The following is a 14,770-nucleotide window of genomic DNA, read 5'->3' on the forward strand; positions in this document are numbered from 1 at the left end:
AACGCTGCAAACTTTGCCTTTGGAGAGAAACAAAGAAACCTGCGGGCGCCCCCTGGCGGAAGTCCCTCTACAGTGCCAGCTGGGGCCAACGCAGGCTTGGGAGCCCATGGGGACTTTAAAAGGAGCTGGGATAGGAGTCCCAGGTCACGCCAACCCCTCTTTTCCCCCCTAGCCTCAGCCCCCCCACCCAGGTCTCATCCCTGAAGCCAAGATAAGAGGCCAGGCCAGGGCGCTGGGCTGGGAGCAGGCTGGGGGCCTAGAAAGCCCTCCCCACAAACTGGCAGCCTCTGAGCCTGCCATTGGATGGGTACCTCCATCCCTGTGGAGAAGACCAAGACCCGGGGACCAGCTGAGGTTCGCCCCAGCCCCCCACCCCCACCTCTGAGTCCAGGCCATGGCCAGGCTATGGCCAGGGCCTAGCCCTTAGAACCTTAAAGTATCCCCTTCTACCCCCTCTTCTGCCACCTTCTCCTTCCTCCCTTTTCTCTCCGTTAGTCTCGCGATCTAGGAGGCCTACCCACGTTCATCTCTTTCTTTTCTTGCTCTTTCTCTGCCTCTGTCCCTCCGCCTCCTATCTCTTGCTTCTATTCCTGCTGCCTTTCCTTATCCCACTCCTGAGATCTCCTAGCCTCTGCCCCTCTCTCCCTACTTCCCCTGTGTCCTTTCCCCTCCCCCTTCTCCCTCTCCTCCCATTCCTCCCCTCTCCTCCCCTCTCTGAAGCCCAGCACCGATTAGCCTGAGGTCTCAGTGTCAGTCACAGGCAGGGGACTCTTGGACCCAGGTCCCCTGTGTCTCAGACCTAAAATGGACTCACATGTCTGAAATTCACCTAAAATTATGTGCAAAATATTACATTAGGGCCTTGTGTGTTAGTGTGTGTGTGTTGTGTGAACATGTAGGTCTCTGGGGAGAGATGGCACAGCTTCTGGAAGGTTTCCAAAAAGATTCATGACCTAAAAAATAAGAAGAACCACTTCTCTCTTCTGACCTGGCCTGGCCGTGTGGTGGTTCCAGCCACAGAGAGGCACCAAGTCTCACCCCTGGTGGCCGCCGAGGTCCCTCGAGAAGCCTGACACCCCTGTTCCTCAACCTTCCGGGGAGGAAGGAAAGACTTGTCACAAACAGGACCAAGAGGGAGTGCCTTTGGCCACCTCAGCAGATAGGGAGGGTTAGGGTGGGGGAGCACCCACCCCTGCTCTGAGGCTGAAACCCCAGGGCCTGGTGCCTTCGGCCACCTGCTCTGGTGCCTTTGGCCACCTCAGCAGATAGGGAGGGTTAGGGTGGGGGAGCACCCACCCCTGCTCTGAGGCTGAAACCCCAGGGCCCCATCACCCTCAGCCGACCACCAATGATCCTAATGACCACATCACCTAATGATCAATTTTTCTAAAGATACAGTTTCCAAACTGTCGATCAATTTTACAGCATTTTCACATACAATAGGACAATTTCCGCCTATAATGGGCATGTTGTGGCATCCCTTTTTCTCAATTGCTTGCCTATGAGTTGTTCACGTAATGTTTTTAATCTATTTATTTAAAGATGCAAAAAAATTTTTTATGTTTTATGACAAGGGCATGCTACATTGGAAAGGAGAACAACAAAACGAGATGTGTGTATTTAGAAGAGATAAATGAGCTGAATGGCACATAAAGTATGTAAATTTGGTGAACATTTATTAGAAACAAGAACTGAAAGTAGATGTACCCCTAGGCAGATGGACCAGAAAAGTCTGGAAATGTCTGCGAGAAGGCAAAAGAGCAGTTTCCATCCCTTTGTTCATTTTTCCATCCAGAGCAAAGTGGTGAACACTTGATGTTTGAGAATTACTGGCAAATGTGTCCTTAGGCAAATGGGATGAGATGAGAATAACTCAAACCCCTGGGAAAGGCCCCACTCCATGAGGGGAAGCCCAGGGAGGCCGGAGGTGAGAGGACAAGCCCCGTGACCTGGTCCAGGGGGAGCCCCTCCAAATACCCAAGGGTAACCCTGTTAAGCAAGAGGAAGTTCTTTCCTGCTGGAGAAGACCAGAGGGCAGAAGTGGCATCTAGGGCTTGGGGAAACCCTGCTCCAGGAGAGGACAATGGCAAGGAGATATTCAGGCCCCCTCCCTCTGAAGAGCCCTACTTTCTCCTTCCATGAGTTACTAGGCTCATTCTTGAATTTCATCTCAGGAATCATGAACCTCGGCTCAACGTAAACTGTGCGACAATGGGAACCTGCCTTGTGTATATGAGTTTGCCAGGACCTAGCATAGTGCCTGGTACACAGTAGGTTCTCAATGGATAGTCCTAGAATAAAGGGGGAGAGAGGAAGTGGTCTTACAGGCATGGTAAGAGCATGGGCTTTGGAGTCAGAAAAGTCTGGGTTCTCATCTCTGCTCTGCCACTTCCTGGCTGTGTGACCTGAGGGCAGTTACTTAACCTCTCTGAACCTAGTTTCCTCCTATGTAAAAGGAAGATGATGATACTGCTTTCCCAGCCACAGTGTTGCCATCACGGCTCAAGGAGAAAATGTGCATCTTGCTTAACTCTGTTCCCAGCACAGGCAAACACTCGATACACGTGAAACTCAAAGAATTAGGTTGGTCGGTGGTAACCCGCAGCCGCTTCACCACGCTGCCGAGAGCACCCCGGGAAAGGGCGCCTCAGTGGTGAGCTCTCAATGGAGGAGAGCCGGCGTTACTTTCTCGGGACTCGCCCACACCAGCCCTTGCCCTCGGGAAAGCCGTGCCTGCCTCTCGGTTCCGAGCCGCGATCTGAGCAGTTCTGTGCTGTGCCGGCCTCGTGCAAAGCGCTTTAGCGGCACCAGCCGGGAGAGCCCCACGCTCCTGGAGCGATGGGTGCGCACCGTGCATGCCGTGAACTCTGTCTCATCCATAGTTTATAACTGTCCCGGCTGTGATCGATGGCCAGAGCCAGCTCAGTCGCCTCGCTGAGGATGGAACCATTTCCAGGGCCACTCTTTGCAAGCCTGGGAACTGCCAGCAGCTCCGCCAAGAGGGCAGAGGGCAGGGAGGAGGTCCCATGGCGGCCCTGTCGCCGGATGCCCATCCATCACCAGCCAAATGGAAGTGCCAGGAGCCCTGCCAGGGGCCTCCATCACTGTCACGGGGGATGAGAGGCTGCGGAGCCTCTGAGGAAGTGGGGGTTGTGGGCTTGGCAGAATGGACTGTGGGAGTCGTGGTGGGCGGGGGTGGGGGGCAGCCTGCCCGGGACACAGGAGGCCCTCTGGGACTCTCCCCTCTGGGCGGGGAACTCTGCCTCCAGAACCTAGCAAGCCTGGGGAAGCAGACCCCAGGGCTCAGAAGAGTCCCTCAGGCCAGCCCTGAGCCGCGCTTTCCAGCAGAGAGAGAAGAGTCAGTGTGGTGCTCAGAAGAGAGAGCTGGATGGAGAGGAAGGGTTTCGCTCTGGCATTTTCGAGCTGCGCCCCTTTGGAATCGTCCGTCTCTTCTCTGGCTTGTTTCCTCCACTGCGGCCATGCGGGCTAAAGAGGAAGAGGCTGTGAGATGGGCATCGGCTTCTGGGGCCGAACAAGCCTCTATGAGCCGGAGACCCTGTGGGAGGCAGCTTGACCCAGCCAGCCCGTGGCCGAAGACGACCGGCAGGGATGAGGAGTGCAGGGGTGTTTATGCAGGGCGATCCCCTTGGGGTTGGACATTTAAAAAACAAACGAAGCCGTTGACAGGTCTTGAGGATGTTTCATGTCCGCACCCTAGATAGACCATCTCGAAATCCATCCTGAGGCTCTCTGTCCACAGCCCAAGTGGTTTGGAGAAACCCCAGGGTCTGTGTGGGGTGGCTGCTGTTAGAGCTGAAAAGTCAGGGAGGGAGCAAGACGGGGGTCTTCTCAGGATGAGGCTAAAGTGACAGAAACCTTCTTCTGACTGGAGGAGATGCGACCCAGGGGAGGGACACCCAGGGGCGCTGCCAACCGCAGCGGGTGTCTGTGGGGAAACCAGCGCTGAGCTGACAGCCGGGCCCTCCGAGGCTCACGTGTGCTGGCTCCCGTGGTCCCTCTCCATGTGTAAGAGCCTCAGCGACAAGCTTTGCTCAGCCTCTCTGACGACATACAGAAACTTTCACATCTGTGACTTCATCATTCCCCATCATGATCCCAGGAGTGGATGTTAGCATTCCCATTTTACTGACAAGAAAACAGGCTCAAAGGGGTTTTTTGTGATTCTCCGAAAACACACGAAGGGAGGCCAAGAGGCTGAGTTGTCCCGAGGCTGAGCCCAGGACCGTCTGCCTCCTTCCAGCCCAGGCACATTCAGTGCAGGTCCCGGGGCAGCCGGCCACAGTGGCTGGGAGGGTGTGGACGAGCCCGTCTCCTTGGGCAGCAGGGATTTGGTCCTCTGCTGGTGGTCTCCAGGTGGGCTGACAGCTCCGGGATTGTCACAGACCAGAAATGCCAAGGGCACCTGCCACGCAGTCATTTCCTGTTTCTTCTGCCAACTGCCCTCAGCCAAAGCAGGGCCCACCCTGACCAGGGTCTGCGATGTGACAGGTAGCAAGGTCGTTATGGTGAGCGGGTCAGACCTGGATTCGTTCGTTCACCTGACAGCTACATACCGACACCCTAGCTGGCGGCCCCGGGCATGCAGCTCACCGTTACAGCCTCTGTGCTTCTGCTCGGGATCTGGGGCAGGGGCGGGGGGCGGGGTGCACAGCTGCCAGGCAGGCACCTCTGTGGGCCACTGTGATGTGGGGGAGCCAGGGAAGGTTTCTCACCAGGGGGAGGGGCTGGGCTGAGCCTGGTCTGGAAAATAAGGAGCTGGTGGGCGAGGAAGGGAGGAGCCCTCCTGGCAGAGGGAAGGAGTAGCATGCAAGGACCCCAAGACAGGAGGCATCATGGAAAGTTTGGGGACATGAAGAAATGCAGGGAGTAGAGCAGAGAAGGGTCTTGCTAGACTTCAGACTCCAGCGCCCGGGTTTCCAGATATTGATGGACCCATCACCTTCCCTCCCATCTTGCTCCTTTATTGTGGCTGAAATGAACGTCACCTCCCCGCTGCTCATGGGAAGAAGAGGCAGCCAGGCAGGGAGAGGTGGCGCTGGGGTGGGCGGGGTGAGGAAAGCCAGTCAGGGGTCCCCAGGGAACTCCGGATTTCCACGTGGAGAGGGCCCAAACAGGTCCACATTGATCATCTTCCAGGGCTGCTGGGTGGCGTTGTTCAGGCTGAACACTGCACAAGGGGCATCGTGGAAGGGGTACCATTGCCTGGAAGATGTATTTGTTTGTTTACTGTTCCCTATTTGTATTATAACCTTGCTGACCCCAAAGATGAATTGCTGGCTTGCTGCCTGTGAAAAAAGGTCTGAGTTGGCAGTGAGGTTCCTTCAGCTCCTACGATCGGTGCATTGGGTCAATGGCATGACAGATGGACGGGCGCGTCAACGAGCGGTCGCCTGTCTGCTCCCCGCCGCCCTTGGGGCTCACGAGCCTGCCTCTTCTCTTTGCAGTTCTTCCTGTTCATCCTCATCATCTTCCTGGCGGAGCTCTCGGCGGCCATCCTGGCCTTCATCTTCAGGGAAAACGTACGTGCCCCAGCCCCGCTTCTTGGCCGCCCCCCCCCACCCCCAGAGAGGGTCTCGCAGCCTCTCAGCCACCAATTCCAGCCCAGATCATGAGCCACCATCCCAGCAACCCTCTTCCTGCAAGGGTTTTTCCAGAAGGCAGAATCAGAGGGTCCTTAAGGGTCTCTGCTCTTCCAAAGCAGCTGATACAACCCCACACCTGATTCTGGAATCTTCCATTCCACGCGGTGCCCAGCAATAATCATTGGACAGGCAGAGGAGAGTCGGCGAGGCTGTCCCCCAAGCCCTGGGCTATGGGACGTGCAGGAGGACAGAGCACGGCCCTCTCAGTTGAGGCCCCGGCCAGTGTCCAATTTGGGCAACTTGCCCTCACCAGCCACCTTTCTCCAGGGGCTCCAACCACCCGGGGCACCAGCTCCCTCCCCGGAGGGATGGCAGCCACAGGGGGCCTGGAAACAGGAGGGAGAGTGAGAGAGGGGTGAGCGGTCCGAGACACAGCCGCCCTGTGGGCCAAGAACGGAGCCTCCCAACTGGGCACCACGCAGGGCCCGGTCCTTTCACTGCAGGGGAGAGGTGCTGAGGCCCGGGGAGAAGAGTTCGAGGGCAGGAGCACCTTCCATGGACAACTCTGGAAACCGCATTTGCAGACTCCCTGCTCCACATCCTGACTTCTTCAGGGCCGGGGACCCGGGGTACACCCTGGCTCTGAGGAACAGCTCAGGGGCAAGGGGCCAGCCCCCCACCCTGGATAAGCCCTGCTTCTGGGAAGAGCTGCGGGGCTGAGACAGTTTCCCTGCGTGCCTTGGCCTCGGGTTGGGGGGGGTGTGTGTGGGTAGACGTCCTTTTCCAGCCTGTGATCCCGTAAGGGGAGGCCACAGGCCCTGAAGGGCGGACTCGGGGACCACCCCAAGGTAGTGGCTTAGGAGAATCCCCGGCACTGGGGCCCCTGGGGCCTTGCCTCCCCTCCAGGAGCAGCTAGCTGGAGAGACCAGGCGAGGCCGGGGCTGCCCCAAGCTGCTGGGGGTGGGGGTGGGGACCTTAGCCTGCCCTCTGCCTCTTCCTCCAGCTCACCCGCGAGTTCTTCACCAAGGAGCTCACCAAGCACTACCAGGGCAACAATGACACAGATGTCTTCTCTGCCACCTGGAACTCGGTCATGATCACAGTGAGTGACGTCCCCCGGGATGCGGTGAGCCGTCAAAGCCACGATGCCAGGTGCAGCAAACGTCTGGCTTCCAGAGCCCGCTTGGCTCACGTGCCTGTCCCAGACAGCACTAATCAGTCAGGGCTGGCCCACTGAGCCCGGCCTGGGCCTGGGCATCCGCATCCTCCCAGCATCCTGGCACATCCCGCACAGTCCAAACTCCGGCTGAAACCTGTTTGCTATCCCTGAGCCTAGTCCTCTGTCCATGTCAGTGAGAGAAGTCACAGCCACTGTTTAGTGAAGGGAGGTGAGGAGGGAATTGTTATCACCACCCCCATTTTACACAGGAGGACACTGGAGGCTCAGAGAGGTTGCGTGACTTTCCCAGAGACACACAGGAGGAGCAGACTGAGCCAACCCCTAGCTGAGTCTTGACTCCGCTCCAGCACCTTGCCTTATGGTGGCCTCGGGAGAGGCCGTCTGTCCACCTCTTCCCCTGGGGCCCAGCTCCAAACACCCAGACTCTTCCCTTCGCTCTCCTCCTAGTTTGGCTGCTGCGGCGTCAACGGGCCTGAAGACTTCCGGTTTGCATCGGTTTTCCGCCTGCTGACTCTGGACAGTGACGAGGTGCCCGAGGCCTGCTGCCGGAGAGAACCGCAGACCCGGGACGGGGTCCTGCTGAGCAGGGAGGAGTGCCTGCTGGGAAGGGACCTGTTCGTGAACAAGCAGGTACCGGGCCCTGCTCCCCCAGACAGGGGGACTCGGCTGGCCAGAGCTGGGCAGGTGGCGATGCTGGCATGGACGATCTGGAGCACCCCAGACCTCCCCCGGAAGGGTGGGTCACGACGGGCGACTCCTGAGTGGGGGCTAGGAAGCCCGTGAGATCCAGCCAACGTAGAGGAGGCACGAGGGCGGCAGGTGGGCCGGCGGTGGCGCAGGCCAGAGGAGAGGGCCTTTCGTCTGGGGTTAAAGGGTGAGCAGGAGCTGGCTGGTGTTCCAGGCGGAGCACGCCCTGAGCTGCTGACCATGCAGGTCAGGAGCCCAAACCTGAATTACATAGTGGGGGGGCTCCTTAGCTCTTATTTTGGGGGAAGCTCACCTGTGCCATATAGAAGCCCCTTCTGTCCCCCAGGGAGCAAGGTTCCCCTCCAAGGTCAGGGAAACCACCAGACTCTCTGCTTCTCTTGCCACCGGAGGACTTTTTCTCCGTCCCAGGAAGAAGCCCTTTCCCCTTCTTGCACGTGCCGTCTCTGGGGGACACAAGGCCCCTGCTTTGCTCCCCGCACCCCGCTGTGAGACACATAGTACACTTGTACTTGATTCTTCCTTCCCACTGAACAGCAAGCCCCCAGGCCCCTGGCCCTCGGGTGTGTGTGTGAGAGACCAGACAGGGGGCGTTGGGGGGAGAACAAGGATGAACCCAGGGCATGCCCCACACCCTTTACTTGATTAGGCTTCTCATGAGGAGCTCCTGGAGAGTTCCAGATGCAGGGGACACAGCAGGAGACAGGAGACAAGGGGCTCACGATCTAGTTAACAGCAGCACATGCTAACCAAGGACCAAACTCTAAGTAGTAATTTCACATGGTCATGATTACTATAAAAATAAAACCAGATGCCGAGCTGGAAGGGGCTGGGATGGGGGCCAGCGGGCAGGCCTCGGAGAGCCCCAGGGAGGGGGGTGGCGTGCTGAGGCCTGCCCCTGGCCCTCGGATGAGCTCTTTCCAGCCTCAGCTTGGGACTCAGCACCCCCTTCCCCTGCACATGCCCATGGGGTGCCAAAGGACTCACAGGGGCCCTGCGATCAGCCACTGGGACTTGGGGCAGGGAGGGCCACCAAGGGCTTGGGTCTCCTTTCCCCCTTGGTGGGTATGTGGCTGTGGTGACCGCCGTCTGGGACCTGGCCTTGGAGGGCGGCCCCCTAGGAAGTCAGGGCATTACGAGAGGAGCCTGGGCCACGGACAACTGCATGAAACAGATGGGCCACCTCAGCTCAGAATTTCATACGAAAGACAAACGAACTTCTAGCTTGTCCAGAGCCCTGCTGTTTGGGCTGCCTGGTGCCCAGATCCAAGCCTACGTCTTGGGACCACCTGTGGTTGTTCAGGGATGCTTCTCATGGGCCCTGTGCCTGGAGGGCTCCATCCTCATAAGCTTCCCATTTCTGGACTCATCCTTGGTGATGACTCCTCCTTCCATCTCCTGGGCCTGACTTTGGATCAGAGCTCCTCGGGAAGGTCCCTGCACAGCGGCCTGGATTCCTTATGGCACCTCGTCCTCTGTTCCTCAGGAGGGTCACCCAAGACTGGCCTCTGGGATCCTTTTCTGAGACCCTCACATCCCTCCTGAGCATTCCTCTGTCTTAAAGCCTCTATGGAGGAACTGTCACTCTTTGGTTTTTCTCCAAAGCCCCTTTCCCTAAAGCCCAGCATGTATTTCTTTTTTTTTTTTTTTAAAGATTTTATTTATTTATTTGACAGAGAGACAGCCAGCGAGAGAGGGAACACAGCAGGGGGAGTGGGAGAGGAAGAAGCAGGCTCATGGCGGAGGAGCCTGATGTGGGGCTCGATCCCACAACGCCGGGATCACGCCCTGAGCCAAGGGCAGACGCTTAACCGCTGTGCCACCCAGGTGCCCCTCAGCATGTATTTCTGACTGCACTTTGCATCCCCGTCACAGTCTTGAATCAGTGAGCAAAACGTCTGAATGCGAGGACCCAAAATCCCAACTAACGGGGCTATGCAAACGCCCTTTGTGTTTCACACACAGTGAGAATTCTGGCTTCTCCCATTGCATCAGTAGCTTTGTCCTGTCTGTCAAAGCCTGGTCTCTGTGATCTTCATGGCCTTTCCTTGGTGGCAACACAGCTGCCACGGCTCCAGACATCCCACCCATGTTTAAGACAGAAGGGAAAGTGTGGCACCACTGTCTCTCCCAGAAAGCCCCAGAAGCCATCTCTATAGATCTGGACGGCCAGGACTCAGTTACGTGGCCACCAAGGGCCAAGGCAGAGGGCACACATCTGTGCATGTTGAGTAAGCCCGCCACTGTTTACCATTGAACTCCCGTGAGCAGAAATGAGGAAATCCCTAAGGAAAGTGACTCACGATGACTACACCAACTCCCCCACTGGTGTGAGTCAGTCCCACCAAGGCAGTTTCTCCAGCTCCTCCTCAGCCTTCCCTGGGTCAAGACAGTCACCCAGGCAACTCAGGAATGTGTTCCCCAGCTGGAAACAAATCAGGGGGTCTCCCAGGAGATGATGACCTTGCTAGAGCCTGACTCCAGGCCAGAGTGGTGACCACCAATAGGAAAGCATCCATATTCCGCATCTGTCTGGGTGATCTTAAGCCCTCTCTCCTCATAGCATCACATTCCTCTGCTTTTTTCCCCAGTGTTCCCCACCCGCTCCCTGACAGCTTGTGAGCGTGGGTGTGCTGGGACGGTCGACATTAAGTGCTACACCCTCATCCTCCTGGCATGGGAAAAGCCTTCCAGCCAGAGAGTGAGAGCAGCATGTGCAAAGGCCCTGGGGTGGGAGGGAGCATGGTGTGCTCCAGGAACCAAGAGAGGAAGGCCAGTAGGGTTGGAGCACAGTGAGTGGGGCAAGACTGGCTCAAGGTGAGGGCATCAGCAGGGCTGCTCCCGTTCTCTCTGTATGTCTCTATCCCTTTCTATCTCAGTGTGTATATCCCCAGCACTGCTTGAGAGAGCAGTAATGACACAGGAGTTCACCCATTTAGAGGGGTCTTGGAGGACTGGGCTGGCCTTGGAAGGCTGCCCGGGGAGGTAAAGTGTGCTCTGGGCTTTGAGGAATGGGCTGTGTTTCCTTAGGGCAGAGGCTGAAAACCAAAATCTTTCAGCCGCCAGGCAGGTGATAAGAGTGAGTGGAGAGGGTGGGTATAGCTCACCAGGGAATGACGGGGGCTGTGCCCCCTCCCCCGGGAGCCCTTGCCCCATCTGACAGGTAGTGCCACGTAGAGATGATGGTTCCACTTGCTGGATCGCCTGGTTTCTTGAGAGCAGCAGGGAGTCCGGCTATTTATGGGAAATTTTCCAATATCCTAGTCACTGTGACCACTACGCCAAAGCTTTCTGGTGGCCGTGGTGCTCAGGCGGGCCGTTCCCAGCCCCACCTTAGGAGCTGGAGGACAGGAGGGGCTTTGGGGTAATGCTGCCTAATTGCTGACCATGAGCCCTCTCCCCCCCACCAAAGAGTGCCAACCGGGGTCTGACAGGGTAAGCCTGCAGCCGCCTGAGCTTTGGGGCCACAGGCCAGTTCCCAGGCTTCATACCTTGGTCCTGATGCTGACCCCTGACCCCGGACCGGCTCCAGCTATGGCCTCACCTCTGGTCCTTCCCTCCCAGGGCTGTTACACAGTGATCCTCAACACTTTCGAAACCTACGTCTACCTGGCTGGAGCCCTCGCCATAGGGGTGCTGGCCATCGAGGTAAGTCAAAGCCCCCCACTTCTGCGGCTCCCCAGGAGCAAGGCACACAGGGGTTCTCGGAGAGAATCCTGCATGCCCTGCACCCCCCACCCTCCCTCTGTCTCCACATCCTAAATCCAGGACCAAATGGGTCCCCCACTGCAGGGACTGTGGGGTGGTAAGCCCAACTGGGTCTGTCTGTTGCCTGAGTCACTGTTGGACTCTGGGCTCATCTGAGCAAGTGCCCTGCAGTGAGTGGGCAGGCTCTGAGCATCACCCCCTAATCTTCCTCCCGCTGCCCCCCATCCCTGTTCCTCTCTGGCTAATTCTCCCCCAAGGTTCAGAGTGAACTCGACAGACTTTCAACACCGCTGCCTTGAGGGAGGGGCTGCGGCTTGTGCTTCGAGATCAGGCCCTTCCTCTGTGGGAGGTTCAGGGCCTGTGGGGCCTTGTGGACCTCACAAGGGCGGTCTTAATTAGCCCCTCTCACCCCCAGTCCCAGAGCCCCCTCGAAAGGAAGGCAGCTGCAGACTCTTGCCGGCGCCGCCAGGTGGCGCTCCAGCCGAGGGGCGCAGCTGCCCCTTCCTTCTCCCACCCCCCACCCCTACCCCGCCCCATCTCAAACCCGCTCCTCCCGGAGTTATTTGGACTAACCGTGTAGCCCACGTTTGACCATCTGCAGGAAAGACCACTCCCCGGCCTCTGCCAGTCCTGGGCCGGCGAGGAAACGAAGTCAGGCAGCCCGAGCCACAGCCTCCCCGTCCCTCCTTCGGGGGGCGTCCCGAATGCCTGGCACCAGAAACGTTGCTTTGCCCAGCTTCTCAGGGTGTCCTATAGCCCGGCGTGGAGTTTTGTGGAGACTCCTGGGGATGGGGAGAGGGAGGGGTCATTTATTCATTCATTCAGCAAGGTAGATTGAGCCCCTAGTGTATGCAGGCACTGTTCCAGGTGAAGAAGGTCTCTCATGGGGGGCAGTTCCAGGGCGACAGATAAATCTGCTGGGACTGCGGGAATTGCAGGCGTGTGTCCCGCACAGAAAGAACAGGGGCTTTTGGGGTTTAACTCCCAGCTCTGCCTCTCCCCAGATGGGGCCTCTGAGCCATAGAGGACTTCTCTGCTGCAGTGTGTGGGAAGCAGAACCCTGCTCCCAGAAGGGACCTGTACTGTATCCCTGTCCCAGCCTCACCTCCCCCATCCAGCTTCCCCTGAGCCTGTGGTCTGAGGACTGTCCCTTGTGCTACTTGCAAGAAGACCCTGCCGGTGGGGGCCTCAGCCATTCTGGTCCGAGGGGCATCCCGGAATCTGGGTCTCTGCCCCCCCCCCCCCCGCCCCAGGGCCCTAGTGAGTGTTCAGTGATTGTGCTCTCAACTCTGGCAAGGGCTACATCTTCCCTGCCCATTAATAATGATCCTGGTAACCTTCTCCCACACCCACTCTATCTAACGGGCGTCATTGTGTCTGTGATGCCCTTATACTTCAACCTCACTCCCCTCCTGTGAGCTAGAAAGGGGAGTGCGCAGGACTTCTGAGAGGAGGCTGTGGGGTCAGAGTGCCTGGACTCAAACCGCAGCTCCCCCACTTGCAGCTGTGTGACCTTAGGTGGGTTGCATGACCTCTCTGTGCCTTGCCTCCTGCTCCGTCAAAGTTTCTGAGAAAGTGCTTAGAACTGGGCCTGGCGCACAGGAAGCTCTCAGGACGTGCTCAGGCCCAGAGAAGGGACATGTTTGGCCCAAGGCTGCTGCTGGCAAATAAGGGAGCTAGACTTGAACCCATGTCCAAGGCCACCTTCTTTCCATGACTACACAGCACAAAGGGGGTCAGCGGCTGGTAAGAGGCGCTTGACCCCAGGGAATGTCAGGAATTCCTCCCGCAGGAGTGTGCCGAGCGATGGGTGAGCCCCCTTCCTGTCCTACGGCCGCCCATGATTACTTCCCCTTTTGGGGTGGGACAGCCCCGTGCCCGGCTGGGAGCCCAGCCTGACAAGCCAACTTGTACTTTGTCTGCAGCTTTTCGCCATGATCTTTGCCATGTGTCTCTTCCGGGGCATCCAGTAGAGGGCGTGGCCTGGAGCCCGAAGCCTCACCCACCACCACTGCCCAGCACCCAATGCCCGCCCCTCCCCCTGTGCCCCTGCCCTCTTGGCCCCAGGGGAGGAGCTGAGGTCATGACGAGTGGCCAGGAGAAGGGGCAGAGGAAAATAGATATTTTTTTAACAAAACAAAACGAAGACAAAACTACGGATTGATGGACCCCGCCTGGTCTCCGGGTGGGTGCCATGGGCTCTCTGCAGGGGTCCCGGTGCCTGAACCCCAGGGAGCCGTCTGCACTAGAGACCAAAGGAACCCCAGGACCAGGTTCCCTCCTCGGTCCCACCAGCCTCTGGCAGCCCCAGGCCTGGGCCTTCTCCTCAGCTCCAGGTGTGCCCAGAAAGTGCAGATTTAGCCAACAAGGAGGCAAAAGCAACTCTCAGAGGTCGACAAAGCCCCAGGGAACCCCAAGGAGACTCGGTCACCATGTCCGTAAGAACTTGGAGCCTACGTTCAACCCTGGTCCTCTGAGGATGGAGTTGTCCCTGCCTCAGGCTGGGGCCAAGAGTGGGCTATAGACACTGGATCCAAGCATGGCCTAGCTGGCGGGGTCCTTGCTTCCCTCACCTGTTGGATCGAATAATCTGGAAAGCCCAGAGAGGGGCAATTTCTCATTCACAGTCACACAGCACATGCATGACAATTCTGAACAAGAACCCAGTCATCCCTAGGCTGCCTGTCACTCCTTCCAGGGTTCTGTAGGTCCCAGCACATCTGCTGCTCACACCCCTCCCTGGCCTCAGCATCCTGGCTTTCCCAGGACAGAGAAAGCAAGCTGGTCAGGAACTTCCAGCTCCACAGCTAAGAAAATTCTGGAATGTTTTCCCTGCTCCCTTCCCACCTCCCCATACTTCTTTCTAAGCCCCCAGGGACACACACACACACACACACACACACACACACACACACACACACTGCAGTCCCTCTTCCCACAAGCTGGACCCCTTCCCTGTTCCCCATCAACTCTGGCTCCCAGGGCTGGAAGGAACACCCAAGATCATCTGGTTCTCCTCTCCCTACCCAGAACTGAGGCTTGGATATTTTCCACAAGATTTCTGCCAAGACTTCGCCACCCTCTACTTGCATACCTCCCAGGATGGGGAGCTTACTACCTCCCAAGACAGACTTCTGTCTTTGGACTGCTTTGACTTTTTTAGCATTAGCTCAGTGCGCACTAGAGTTCTCTGTTTTTCTCTGGTTCCATCCATGGCATCCCACTTGCTCTCTCTCCTTCCCAAAGAGTTAAGGCCACATATTGCCTCCCCCAAGCCCCATTTTCTCCAGGCTAAAGAGCTCCAAGACATCTCATTTCAGCTGCCACATGGCTTCCTGTCCCTTCGCGGTCCATAGCACACTTCTGAGTGTTTCTTCCAAGCTCAGGCAGGAAGAGGTTTTCCCAAGACTCACACCCACAGCACCCACAAACCAGTCCCTCATACACAGGCCTCGCATTCTAGACTAGTGCTGGCAACTGTATTGCAAGATGCCTCCACCCCAGTGAATCAGGAGTGACTGCAGGGGGCTGTTCAGAGGCTCTGAGGTTTGGCCTGGGGTCGGGGGAGGGGGGG

General features: G+C 57.7%; 1 protein-coding gene across 2 annotated transcripts in view; it reads left to right on the forward strand.

The window, feature by feature from the left end:
* The window catches only part of TSPAN18 (tetraspanin 18), a 148,075-nt gene extending 133,335 nt beyond the window's left edge, over positions 1-14,740 (forward strand). For both annotated transcript variants that reach the window (XM_008701046.2, XM_008701045.2), the window contains 5 exons: positions 5,466-5,540; positions 6,607-6,705; positions 7,231-7,413; positions 11,053-11,136; positions 13,122-14,740. In XM_008701046.2, coding sequence (XP_008699268.1) covers positions 5,466-5,540; positions 6,607-6,705; positions 7,231-7,413; positions 11,053-11,136; positions 13,122-13,169 — 489 coding nt within the window. In that variant the 3' untranslated portion in view covers positions 13,170-14,740. The remainder of the gene's footprint in view (positions 1-5,465; positions 5,541-6,606; positions 6,706-7,230; positions 7,414-11,052; positions 11,137-13,121) is intronic.
* The last annotated feature ends 30 nt before the right edge of the window (positions 14,741-14,770 follow it).

The sequence above is a fragment of the Ursus maritimus genome, unplaced genomic scaffold, assembly GCF_017311325.1.
Source record: "Ursus maritimus isolate PB19 unplaced genomic scaffold, ASM1731132v1 scaffold_23, whole genome shotgun sequence".
Taxonomy (NCBI): domain Eukaryota; kingdom Metazoa; phylum Chordata; class Mammalia; order Carnivora; family Ursidae; genus Ursus; species Ursus maritimus.